At 29.2% G+C, this 12,569-nt stretch overlaps 1 protein-coding gene across 5 annotated transcripts; it reads left to right on the forward strand.

The window, feature by feature from the left end:
* The first annotated feature begins 2,417 nt into the window (after positions 1-2,417).
* Positions 2,418-12,165, forward strand: Chro (chromodomain-containing protein chromator). 5 transcript variants are annotated; one of them, XM_015515103.2, is made up of 19 exons: positions 2,850-3,266; positions 4,455-4,553; positions 4,620-4,759; positions 4,993-5,053; positions 5,112-5,242; positions 5,325-5,728; positions 6,809-7,104; positions 7,802-7,986; positions 8,045-8,331; positions 8,396-8,498; positions 8,568-8,658; positions 9,337-9,435; positions 9,709-9,905; positions 9,970-10,172; positions 10,258-10,525; positions 10,629-10,817; positions 10,975-11,188; positions 11,257-11,386; positions 11,473-12,165. In XM_015515103.2, exons 2-18 carry the CDS (start codon positions 4,490-4,492, stop codon positions 11,352-11,354), a joined length of 3,030 nt encoding a protein of 1,009 aa, XP_015370589.2. In that variant the 5' UTR covers positions 2,850-3,266; positions 4,455-4,489; the 3' UTR covers positions 11,355-11,386; positions 11,473-12,165. The 5 variants fall into 5 exon arrangements, with proteins under 5 accessions (XP_015370596.2, XP_015370589.2, XP_015370582.2 ...); XM_015515110.2 differs by lacking the exon at positions 2,850-3,266 and adding an exon at positions 2,418-2,559 and having other exon boundaries at positions 11,257-12,165; XM_015515096.2 differs by having other exon boundaries at positions 11,257-12,165.
* Positions 12,166-12,569: the final 404 nt, after the last annotated feature.

Below are 12,569 nucleotides of genomic sequence, written 5' to 3' on the forward strand. Positions count from 1 at the left end.
AAACATACCACTATTACTATAAAATACTTATCATAGTCTGTCGTTTGTTCGTGTTTAAAATGGATTTTTATTTGTTTTTTAATATTGTAGATATTTCTTAGTATTCCATTTTTTAATTTGTTTTTAATATTATATCAATATATCGTCGAATTATTAAATTAATAAATATCACTAAAAAACTCATTATTTTATACTTATGCAATGTATTTGCGACGCTAAAACGCAGCCTACAATGGGGTAGGCGGATAAAAAGCCCAAAAAACTAAACACACTAAGGGGAAAAAAAGCACAGAATTATAAATATAAATATGAACACTTATATACCGTTTTGCAATTTTATCCTTATAATTTTTTAAATGACAACATAGAGTTTTAATTTCATATTTTAAATAAGGTAGTAGTTAATGTGTTATAAGTATTTAAAGTTTAGACAACCGGAGTAGTGGACTAACATTTTGTTATTTGAATTTTAAAGAATAACTTTAGATAAAATTATCACCCGGTATATAGATAATATAAATATTTGAATTACAACAAAATAATTATCATCGTGTTATTCTTCGTTCTATTGAAATTATTATATGAGCTTTTTGAAGTTTATAGTTTATATAGGGAGTTTGACACTAGGTTAATGGATACATTTATGGACCACCTGTCAATAAATTTGATTTTTATTATACGATTATTGATAAGCCTTTTGACTATATATATATTAGTTAGCACTAATATTTATATTTATTAACCAGCTGAGTAATATTAAACACTCCATACAGTACTCCAACTCCATTACTTGGTTATTAAGATAGTTCCTAGTACTTACACGTCCTACTAGCACAGTTTTATCCTGTTATAAATTTGTTTTATATTTTATACCTTTGTTTGAACAAGTTTTGTTTAACTATGGAGATTATAAAATCAAATAAAGGTGGTGACAAATTAAGTCACAAAGGTTATATTTATGTTGTAAAGTTTATTGGCAAATCAAAAATAACATGGAGGTGTTCTAAGAAGTAAGAGGTTATACTTTTTTTCCTTGTTGTGTTTATTTTTTGGGCTTTTTTTCCACGATTCAGCAAATGGATATCGTTCAGCTAATTGTGGTAGTCACGATAACGGAGGTAGTCTTGGATGGTAGTCGCTAAAATAGCAGTAGTCCTGTATAACAGGATTGTGATGTTGTCAAAAAACAAGGTAGTCTCCCATAACAGGAAAGTACCAAAATATATATTTTTTATTTTAGTTTAGAAACAATATTATATCTACAATCTATACAGTGCATAGGTACAATCAGTAAATAGGATAACCAAGGCGAAAATATGTTAATTAATTACATTAAACAATAACATTTTTTTAGTGAACTTTCTGAACGCTGGTATTGCAGAAAACTTATATTAATGGTAGGTTTCTCAAAAAAATCAATTTAATTGAAGTTGGTAATAAAATAGTTATTTTATTAAATATTATTGTGTTAAGCACGGGAATTTGGAATAAACTTTGAATAAAATAATAATTTGCATAATAGTCAAATGGAAATTGTTCATGAATTATCAGGTATACAATTTTGCCATGTCCGTAATTATCATGATTCATGATCATGACGGTATGGTAAAATGGTAAATAAAATAGAAATCAACAATTTGTTGACAACAAGTAGCGAAGCCGTGTAATAATAATATTATATCATCGAGGAGGGCGCTGCCACATTCTGCACTAAATGTAGTACCTTCGCGGGTCATGTATAATTATAAATGTGTTCGTGAACGGTTTAAAAGGTCGTGGAATTCGTAAAAACTATGAAGTCCGCGGCAGCCGACAGAACGAGAAATACAAAACGTAAACTAAAAAGTGTCCACGTATAAAAATTAATTATTGAAAATCACAAGTGGTGTGGAATAAATGTAATAAATAATAACACGCCAATATGTTGTGTGTGTCGATTACGACGCGTACAATCTGGGCAAAGGGTAAACGATAGTAATAATGTGTGTATTGTTAATATCTGTTTCGGTATATTTTTTAAGCCCAACAGACGGGCAATAATGATATAAATGGTGTTTAGTATGGTTACACGGCAAACTGCAGCAACACACATTTGGGTACGAGCACTGCGAGCGCAAAAACGATTCATTGTAAAAAATAAAAATACAAAACGCGGGCCCCACGACAATAATTGACAAAGGCGAAGCGAAATGGCGGGCGGCAAGCGATGCGGGAGGAGTAACGCATGTGCATTGTGTGCGTGTGCGTGCGTGAGCGTCGGTGCGCGGGAGCGTGTACGCCGATATAATATACGCGATACGTTTGCGTTGGTGTGGAAGTGCGTGCGTGCGTGTGCGGGTTCGTTACGAAACGACGGCGGGCCGGGAATCGATGCAGCGATCACGTGACAGCAGCCGTCCAATGGGGGCACAGCGGACGGCGCGAACAGCATTCCGCTCGCCCGCGCTACCTATGTGCAACGACCGCAACCGTCACGTCCTCCATTTTGTCGTCGGTTTCGTATCAACACGAATTTTGAATAAATTTTTATCTACCAGAATTGCGTCCCGGACAAGATAAGTAAGTATTAAAATTCGATCGGCACGCTCGTGCCACCGGTCGAAAATTTTTTATGCACGCCGATCTCTATACAGAAATTTTATCATCCCTCTCGGGCGCTACCCGCCGCGAACAAGTAGGCACCAACTTAAACACAGAGCGCGTACCGTTTTACGATAGTTGGTCAATCGGCGGCGGCGGCGGCGGCGGCGGCGGCGGCTATTCAGTGGTGGCCGGGAAAATATTTCAAGTAAATTTTAACGTGTATGTATATACATAAAAAAAAAGGACGCGACATTGCGTGTGTGTGTGTGTGCGTGTGTGTTTGCTTTTTTCTGTGCGTGCGTGCGAGTTTGCCGTGAGTGCGCGCTTTTCTCTCTCATCTGCGGGCCCGTTCTCTATTCGGATTTCTTCGATTTCCGATTAAATTTAGGTTATAAAATTTGTCGGTACTTGTCGTCGTTCCGTTCTTGTTATTTTTTTTCTCCCCCCGAGCTTCCGAGCTTTTTTATGATAACAGTGTTTTTGCGCGAATTTCAAAACTTGTGTATACTGTACCGTACCGTCCGTCGTCGTTTTACTCATTACATCTAGCAACGCAGCCGCTAATCCCAAGAGCCGTTATAAAAATATGGCGCCATTTATCCGGACACTTTAGAGTCCGCTCTCTCGTCCACCGCCGCGTTTGAAAAGCGAAAGCTAAAACGAAAAACTGTCCTCTTTAACAGGTAATTAATGTTTAACGGAAACGGTTCGTCCACTCGTCCAGTTTTCCATATTTTGTTGTTGTTGTTGTTTTTACGCGGTGTTTACTCTCCAATAAAATATTCTCAATGCAATAAATTCGAGACGTCTGATGTTGATCTCTAGGATCTAGTATTTAGCATATTAACATCATCATCCAAACCGAATTCTTGGTACCTATTGTATTTTGTGTTAATTTTCAGTTGATATGTTAATTTGTTAATTCTTGGTTAAATTTTATTTTAAATCCCAACAAAAATCAATTTTTTACTATTAAGTGCTGCATGTGTTGTACAATAAATAATTTTCAACTGTTCTACAATTACTTGGGTATATTAATACATTAATTGACTTATTAATATTGATCTTCATCTCTATTAAATTGGAAATTTTGTACCTAGGCGCTCATTATTCTAAATTCTAGTATGGTTCATGGGTGTATATGATACATTGAGTTTTGTTTATTATTGCTGTCTCTTGGTTTTAAATATTCAAATAATGTCTAGGTGTGCTAGGTAATATGGAAACATTTAGTACAACTCTCATTTAAACCTAACATATTTTTCTATTCTATAATAGTTGTGTTCAATTCATATATTTGATAGTGTTAATATATTTAAAATAGTTTTTATAGCAATAATATAATGTGTACTTAAAATTAACAAAATTATGTCTGACTGTATAACAATTTTTATATTTTAGTGTTTTTACATTTTGTTTTTATTTATTTTTCATGCTAAAAGCATTTCACGTTCCTAATTAATAGTTACTACAGTAGTTAACAAATGATTTGCATAGGTTTTCATGATACTTTTGGTAGACACTATTTGATTAAAATCACAATTTATGACATTTATACAAATTAGGTAAAAATAACTTATTTAATTATGTTTTTAATGTTTAAAATCATCTTTAAAATAAATGTTACTTTTTTAAATACATGTTTTTTACCTAGATTAATAGAATTGTATATTTTATAGAACTTTATAACTTTATGTTTATTACCTATCCAACAAAAATATTAGTCTTTAAAATATTTCTATTAAAAAAATTAGTAGGTAGTGTAAATAAATGAAAGCAATTTTTGAGTTTCAAACTTTAATTTTATTTAACTATTCATTTGTATTTATCATGTACTCATTTACTAATATTATTTCTTTCAAATTTTATAGCATTTGGTTTCTATGTGAAATTATATTAAGCAATAATGAGTACAGAAGTAGATGAAGCATTAGTTACAAAGATTGATGAAGCGGAAACTGACGGAAGTGGTAATTTTTCATCATAACAGTATAAATTTACTTTTTACTAATTTGGTTTTTGTTGTTTGTTGTTAGCTATCAAACAAGAACTTACCAATGTAGATGTGTTAGTATGTGGCTTATGCCATATAGGATTTCATTTTGTAGAAGAATTTCAAGAACATAAAGATGGGAGATGTAATAAAACATCCTCATTTCGAGACCAAAATACCCCAGTAATTATTAAGAAAATATTTTTATTTGTTTATTTGTTTGTACAAATTAAAGTTTTAAAATAAATTTACCTACAGTGATCTAATTATAAGTACCTATTTTAATAACATTTTTATCTTTGAAAGTTATAAAATAATGATTATCCCATTATTAGAAAAATGAGTATTAACTATCTTCAGTTTTATTATTTCGTTATGTTATAACATTTGATTTTAATTAAAATATTTAATTTTAGGATAGCAAACCACAGATCCTTGGATTTTTACTATGGAAAAACTCTCAAACTAAACAAATAGGTACTGTAAATTCATGTCATTATTAATTTAATTTAATTGCTTTTTCGTTATATTATAGCAGAAAATGAAGAGGCATGGAAAGTGTATAAAATGTGGTGTGTCTTACCTGCCACAGTAAAAGACTGTTGGATAGAAGCTGCCAAAACTATCCATGCTTATGATGAGTTAGCTAAAACTATTCCCAATAAGGTTAACAACATTTTTTTTATTATAAATTATATTTTATTTTTTATGCGTTTTAATGATTTTTAATGATTTTGTTCAATTGTAGATGATTAAACTTGAAACCTTACCAAGTTCTTCAAATGGCAGTTTAGATGAACAGCCACCAGCAGTTATGAAACCTAGTGGGGAATTTCCTTCAGGTCAAGAGTTTGTGGTTGAACGAGTTGTTGCACGTCGTTTTAATCAAAAAAAAAGACAATTTGAATATTTATTGAAGTGGGAAGGTTATCCCCCTGAACAGAATACTTGGGAGCCTGCAGATAATATGGCTGCTTGTTCCCATCTTATAAAACAATATGAGGATTCGTTAGTTAAAAATGGTACCGCTTCTACCCCAGGCAAGAGAGCAGGGCCTGGACGTCCACGAAAGATTGAACAGATCCAAAATATGGGTGTTGTCAAGCCTAAGGTATCCCCACAAGCACAAGTTGACCAAATTGGTATAGCTGGGTAAGATTAAAAGTTTGTTTGTAAACCTACTTATAACTAATTGAATAAACTATTTTTAAACATTTCATTAATGAATAGTTAGTTAATAGTCTCTTAAGCATGATATAAGATATGAAACCCATGATTGGTACATTCATTTAAGTGTATTGTGTAATTAATTAATGTATTATTTTCTTTGAAACGAAAAATTTATATAGAATTTATTTAAATAATTGAAATTAATGGATATAAAATAATAAAAACTTATTTATGATATTTAGGCATAGTGGATAGTTAATAATTTAAAATGACTTATTTAATAATAATCTTAATTTTATTTACCAAATACAATTATCAATACAAAATTGAAAACAATTAAACTTCTTTTTATTGTAAATTAATTTGATAACTTAGTTGGAATTCCATGCTCTCTGTTTAAACCAATCCAAACTTATGTTTGTAACTGTTGATATAATAAAGTATTTAAAACCTTTAAGAAGGCATAATACTTGCATGCGATGTCTCCGTCTTACAAGTGTGTACCATAACAAAATGTATGCTCAGCAAATCACGTTGAGCTCTGTTGTCTTATGAACTAGAGTAGATTGATCTCTTATACAATTTTAAAATAAGATTATTATTTAGACACCCTCATGGGCTTCTTATTATATTTTAATTTTGAAGCCAGTTATATGTATTTTTAGATGTACAAATAATTTACAATTTTAAAATACATTAATCACTTCAAAAATACAACAAGAACCACATGAATTATGATTACTTTGGCCTTTAAATTTTAAAAGACGTCAGTTCTTTCACTCTAGTTTCTAAACTAACAAAGGTAAACAAAATTTGGTAGTTACGCACTTGCTAGACGGAGAAACACTGCAGGTATAACGTCCTCTTAGTAGTTCTCTCTAAAAACTATTATAATTTAACAATCATTCATAAAATTGTCATTGATTTAAAAATAATTATTCTTTTGTTATTTTTATTTTTAGTACTTAGTATTTAAAAAAACTTATTAATTAGCTTCTAGATTTGAATAATAAAATTTGCCTTTTTTCATTGTTTTTTATTAATCTTATATTCATATTAAAGGAGGCCAGTTCGTAGCAGTAAACAAAAAGCAATGGACCAAGTTAAATATTGGTGTGGTACCATGAAAGCCACTGAAGAAGTTGTTGAAAATAAACCATCTCAACCAAACATTTTAAAACGTGATTACATAATGATGGAAGACGAGGATGACGAAGACTTTCCAGTGTCAAAGAAAAAATATTTTCATCAAGATTCAGAGGATGAAGACTGGGATGATCCATCATTGCATAAATCTAATGCATCAATTAGTGAAAATGAAGAACCCATTACCAATTGTGGAAAAATAATTTCAAGAAGTGAGTTAAAATTATTAATATTTACTACATGTAGATCATAAAATATAATGATTCATTTTATTTATTTATCTCATTATAGATGATAAAATATCATTTAAACATCAATTTACTTGTTATAAAATATTTAACTCTTTCAGTGAACAATTAGTGATTATACTAAGTTCAAACTAAAATAGTATGCAAATATTAGTATTATTGTATTAAAAAAATTATATTTCACCTATCACAATGGTACCCCACACCTTAATTACATGCAAGTATACAACCACTTTACTAACTTGTATACTCTGATCATGTTAAAATGATAATCCCATCCACGGCTATATGTTATATGTTGTTACCATGCATTTTTTATTTCTTGAAATAACAAATTTACACGAGTGGGGGTACATTACAAGATCTAAAAATGGCAAATGCAACTGTAGTAACAATAACATTACACTAATTTGCCTTCTAATCTCAATAATAGACATGACTATATTGGCATAATCAATAGAACTAAAGAGGTATACTAGAGGAGTATTAATTTACTTATTATATTTTATTTAAAAAGAGTTAATTTATAATTAATACAATTACCTTTGGAAAAAAATAATGGTTATTCCAGCAACCACTAAACTATTTAACTTCACTGATAGTTAAAAATTCAAATATTTATTATTTATACTTTTGAATATAAAAACTTACTTATTTTAAGGTCAACTGACAATGGAGGAACGCATAAAGTATAATGTTTCAAGAAGCATTACAAGACCATCAGTATTTCCTGTGTTAAAACGAGAAGACAGGATTAAAAAAATTAAAACACACTTAGCCCACTTCAACAATTTTCATAGAAATTCTGAAATGGGCTTATTACAAATTTCACCACATTTAACTCAAGTAATATTTTATTTAATACTGTAATTGTCATAAATTTCAATTGTACTTTTAACTTTAGGTAACTTTAGCATCAATGAAGGGTTTTGTGAAATTAGAAACTAATCAAGTACCACTATCTGGTATATACGTATATTCTAATAATGAAGGATTTACTAGATTAAACTTAAGTGATAAGACTCAGAGTATGATGATGATGATGAAGAATAGGGATGATCCAAAAAAAGGAAAAATTGTTTATGCTGATGGAGCCCAACCTCCACAACCTCCAAAGAAAACTCTTGACCTCACCAAAGCAAGAGAAGCTGTAAACCAGTCATCTCCTTTAATGAAATCCTATGCCAAGAAGTATATGAAATACAATAATTATTTATAATTAAACATTTTTTAAATTATATTGTATGTTCCTTAGACCGTTTGTTCCACCCACTAAAATTCAGGCTGCTGTAAAGCCTAGACCATTTTTACACAAAGTTGCTGCTGCTAATCCAGAGTTTGAAAAATCTCTGCTGCAGGTACTAAAACACAAATATATCATTTTACCTATTAATATTATGTCACTAATATTTATATAATTTTTCTAGAAACACCAAGGTTCTCCAGGGATGAAACCTCATCATAGTAATATGACATTTGTTCCTAGGCGTACTTTAAATAACAGGACAGTCCAACAAGGTAATTATTGTTTTAGTTTAAGTGTTATTATTATAAAATGGTTATTATTTATATTTACTTATTTGAATAACTTAAAAAAAACATTAAAAGTAACTGCTTTTGTTTTTATTGTTGTAAACAATATTTTGTATAATATTGTACCCTAGTTTTTTTTAATTGCTGATATATATATATATATATTATTATATATTATTATATATTATTATTTTTTTATAATAATTAAACAACTCGCTTAACTATTTCATAGCCACCTAGAAAAAATTATAACTAACCATATATTTCTTTATTACTTAAATTGAGAACAAGATGATGTTTCTTAAAGTAATTCCATAATGATTGTGAGTAAGGTAAAAAAAATACAGCTTTATTTTTTTTCCTGTGTATAAACATGTGACGCTTGTATCTATTGCCATAATTTAAAAAATAATACATAATACCTATGTTATATTTATTTATATTTGATAACACAAATCTTGTTTAAATTATTTGAATTAATTATTGTTAAATTTGAACAAGATGTATTATTCATAATATGTTAATTATTATTAAACATTATAATTATTTATATATATAGTTATACATATTTTATAAAAACAAAAGCTATTATAAATAGTGAGTATCCCAAATTTTAAGTTTAAGCGAAATTAATCGCTGCTGTTCATGGCCAATGTTTTCCAGGTGCTTTCGCTTTTAACACCCTAGAGCAGTTAGAATTTTGGGAAGACACGGCATCCGACACTGATGACGGCGGCCTGTCGGACCATTTCCCATCAGAAGGTTCTTAAGTTTTAGATTTTCGTTTGAAACAAGTTTTTCATATCATTTTGACAGATTTTTGATGACTTACATCTTGGTTCAAAAATTATAGTTATTATTCTTAAATTATTTTTAGTAAATAATAGTTCTAGAAAACGCAACATGGTCACGACAGCAGCGGTTATAAGCCGCAATAGAGAATCGGCTTTTATGTAAAGCATGCTCATGACGTTTGTCATCAAAAGTTTGTCATGACACATTCAGTCAATATACATTTTTTATTAATAATTTCAGACGTTTCAATTCCACCTAATAGTCCAAATAGACCATTAACACTTTGTCCAACAACTGGCAAAAGATTAATGAAAGCAGAAGGCGAAAAAACGCCAGAACCTACTCCACCATCAAGTCCTAAAACAATGATAACTATTGATGATTCATCTTTAATGGGTAGACAACATGACAATTCTTCAATACCAACAATAATTAAAGTATGCAATTTTTTTTTTTTAAACTGAATTAAAGAATAAATAAGTTAATGAATAATTTTTTTAGTTGGAACCTGGAACTGGACATTTAGGAAATCAAAATCCTATGATGTCTTATAGTGAGCCAGAAAAACTGAATCTAAATCGTACACCACAGATGCAACATCATCAAGCCAGACAAAGTTTTGTTAATTATAAAGACATTCCAGCTGCTTCAAACTCTGGCTTACGCATGAAAAAAACTAATTCAAGGCCTAATAATAATAACAGGTGTGTTTAAGCATTCATAACTATTGTATGTTGGATAAATTTGTTGGTATTACACCAAATTCATTTTTATTTCCATTCATTTTAGCAATAAATCACAATCACTGCATGTGAGCTCTGGAATTTCAAAATCCCATAGTTCTCTAAATGTTCCAGCACGAAAAATACAACAAAAACAACAACAACAGCAACTACAACAACATCAACAACAACAACAACATCATGAACAACAAATTAATCAACCTTTCCCAGGACAGCAGGCTATACTGACAGATGAATCTGGTCGTTTGATATTATCTGCTGATGATACTGATAGCATGATTACTTTAACTGGAGATGATGGCATGCTCTATCAGGTAAAAATATAAGATATAAATTGATATACTTAAATTAAATCTTGTAAATTTGTCTAATTAAAATTAAACACGGTTTTCTAAAATTTTAAATTATTGATTGTAGGTTTCTGCTGCACAGTTAGCTGCTAGTGGAGGAACAGTTTTACTAGCCGGAAATGAAGGAGATGGTCAACAGTGTGTATACCTTACTGATGATGCTAATAGTAGTATAATGCAAACCAACCAAAATCAAGAAGGAATGATAGCGTTAGATGATTTTGGCAACACCGTTGGTCAATTAATGCCGCATCAAGTATGTACAAATATTTAAAATACTTATTACTGTGATGTGAAAGCCATCAATTTGGTTCTGACTATTAAACCAATGTTATTAATGTATTGTATTAAATTAATTTCTCATATTTTATTCTAAAATAATTAATTGATTTTACAATTATTATTTGCCTTAGCTTGACTTGGGTAATTTAGTGACTGATGACGCGGGAAATATGTATATGAAAGATAATGAAACTGGTCAATATGTACCTGTATCAGCAACAGAACAGGGAGGCCAAGTTGTTATACAAACAAATGAAAACTTTACCCAAGAACCTCAAGTTATGCAAGAAGAGTCAGATCAATTAGTAGCACAAATCGTTGATGCTGGAGAACCAACTCCTGGAGGTATTTTTTATTCTTTTGTGCTTAGTTATTTATTTATTTAATTAATAAACTATTTTTGTTTTAAATAGGTGGTCCACGTAGAGTTGTGTTGCAATTACCTGATGGTAATTTAATGGTGACCGAAATGGACGAAGAACAGTTTGCTGCTTTGGAAATGGATAAATAGTATACATTATAGAATGCTATTGATGCTAAAGAGTCAGTACCAACATTTTCAGATATTTTAACAATATTGAATAACTAAATTTTTAATATACATTGTTATATTTTATTTGTATTAACAGTATGACTTTATATTGTAAGATTTTTAAAATCTTTTATGTATGACTGATTCAAATTGAAGAAAGCAAAAAAAAAATAGTTTCGTTATTGAAAAACAATACATTATATGTATAAAATATGTATTAATATATATTTTACCAAATAAAAATTTTATTATTCAGATGAGATATTAAAAACATATAATTACAAAATTATAACATTTTTTTTATCTAAATTTCTTTGAGATTTAATTTTTAAACTTAATCATTGTTAAAAATTAATTTAAAAAAATAATAGAAATGTCGTTTTTTTTAAATTAATTTTGGAATTTTGTTTAGAGAATAAGTTTTTTTTATTTGATCACTTGTTTAAATAAAAAAAATTAACACTTGTAGATTTTATGTAAATAACCATGGTTTTGGTTGTTACTAAAAAATCAAAACCATTATCATTTAAAAATACAATAGTTTTAACAAATGGAATCAGTTATGTAAAATTTTCATGTATATAGACTAGATTTTATTGATAAAATATATTTATTTTAATTTTATACTAAATATTTTAAAATAAAATCTGAATTAAGTTCTCTTTTATACATGTACATAATTGGAAATAAAAAATATTATACTTGAATTATTTTTTTTATGTATGAACATTTCAAATATATTTTGTTAACATGATAATATACATCTGAATATATAATCCATAGTATGTTATATTCTGGTTTGCTTGTCTTATGCTTAACACTTATGGGTCTAATATAAACTATATTATAATATATTTGTAAAAAGTTTTATCCTATGTAGTTAAAAATCATTGTGTGCAACGTTCTTAAAAACCTCCATTATTGTTATAGATAACAATCTTTTGGTCAGATATATTTAATATACCCTACAAACTTAATCAAATTTGTTAATTTACGAGTGAATATCCATTATCTAATCTTATACCCTTGTAAATATTTAATTTTACTTTACAGTAACTTGTATTATTGTTAAATGTAGGAAAACTTTGGGGTGTTGTCCTACTCAAAATGATTTGATGATTGTGGTAATTTTGATAAATTTTATAAAAATTTACCTTTAGGCATTCATAAAAATTAATGTACATTTACACTCAA

The sequence above is a fragment of the Diuraphis noxia genome, unplaced genomic scaffold (genome assembly GCF_037042655.1).
Source record: "Diuraphis noxia isolate RWA-SAM2 unplaced genomic scaffold, SU_Dnox_SAM2 contig0003, whole genome shotgun sequence".
In the NCBI taxonomy this organism is placed as follows: Eukaryota; Metazoa; Arthropoda; class Insecta; order Hemiptera; family Aphididae; genus Diuraphis; species Diuraphis noxia.

What these genes read in the sequence shown, in the direction of transcription:
- Chro (XM_015515110.2), top strand. Translation starts at nt 4,490, where the DNA reads ATGAGTACAGAAGTAGATGAAGCATTAGTTACAAAGATTGATGAAGCG. An exon ending in GGACCATTTCCCATCAGAAG is followed by an intron (nt 9,436 to 9,708) that starts GTTCTTAAGTTT and finishes TAATAATTTCAG; the next exon opens with ACGTTTCAATTCCACCTAAT. An exon ending in ATGATGGCATGCTCTATCAG is followed by an intron (nt 10,526 to 10,628) that starts GTAAAAATATAA and finishes TATTGATTGTAG; the next exon opens with GTTTCTGCTGCACAGTTAGC.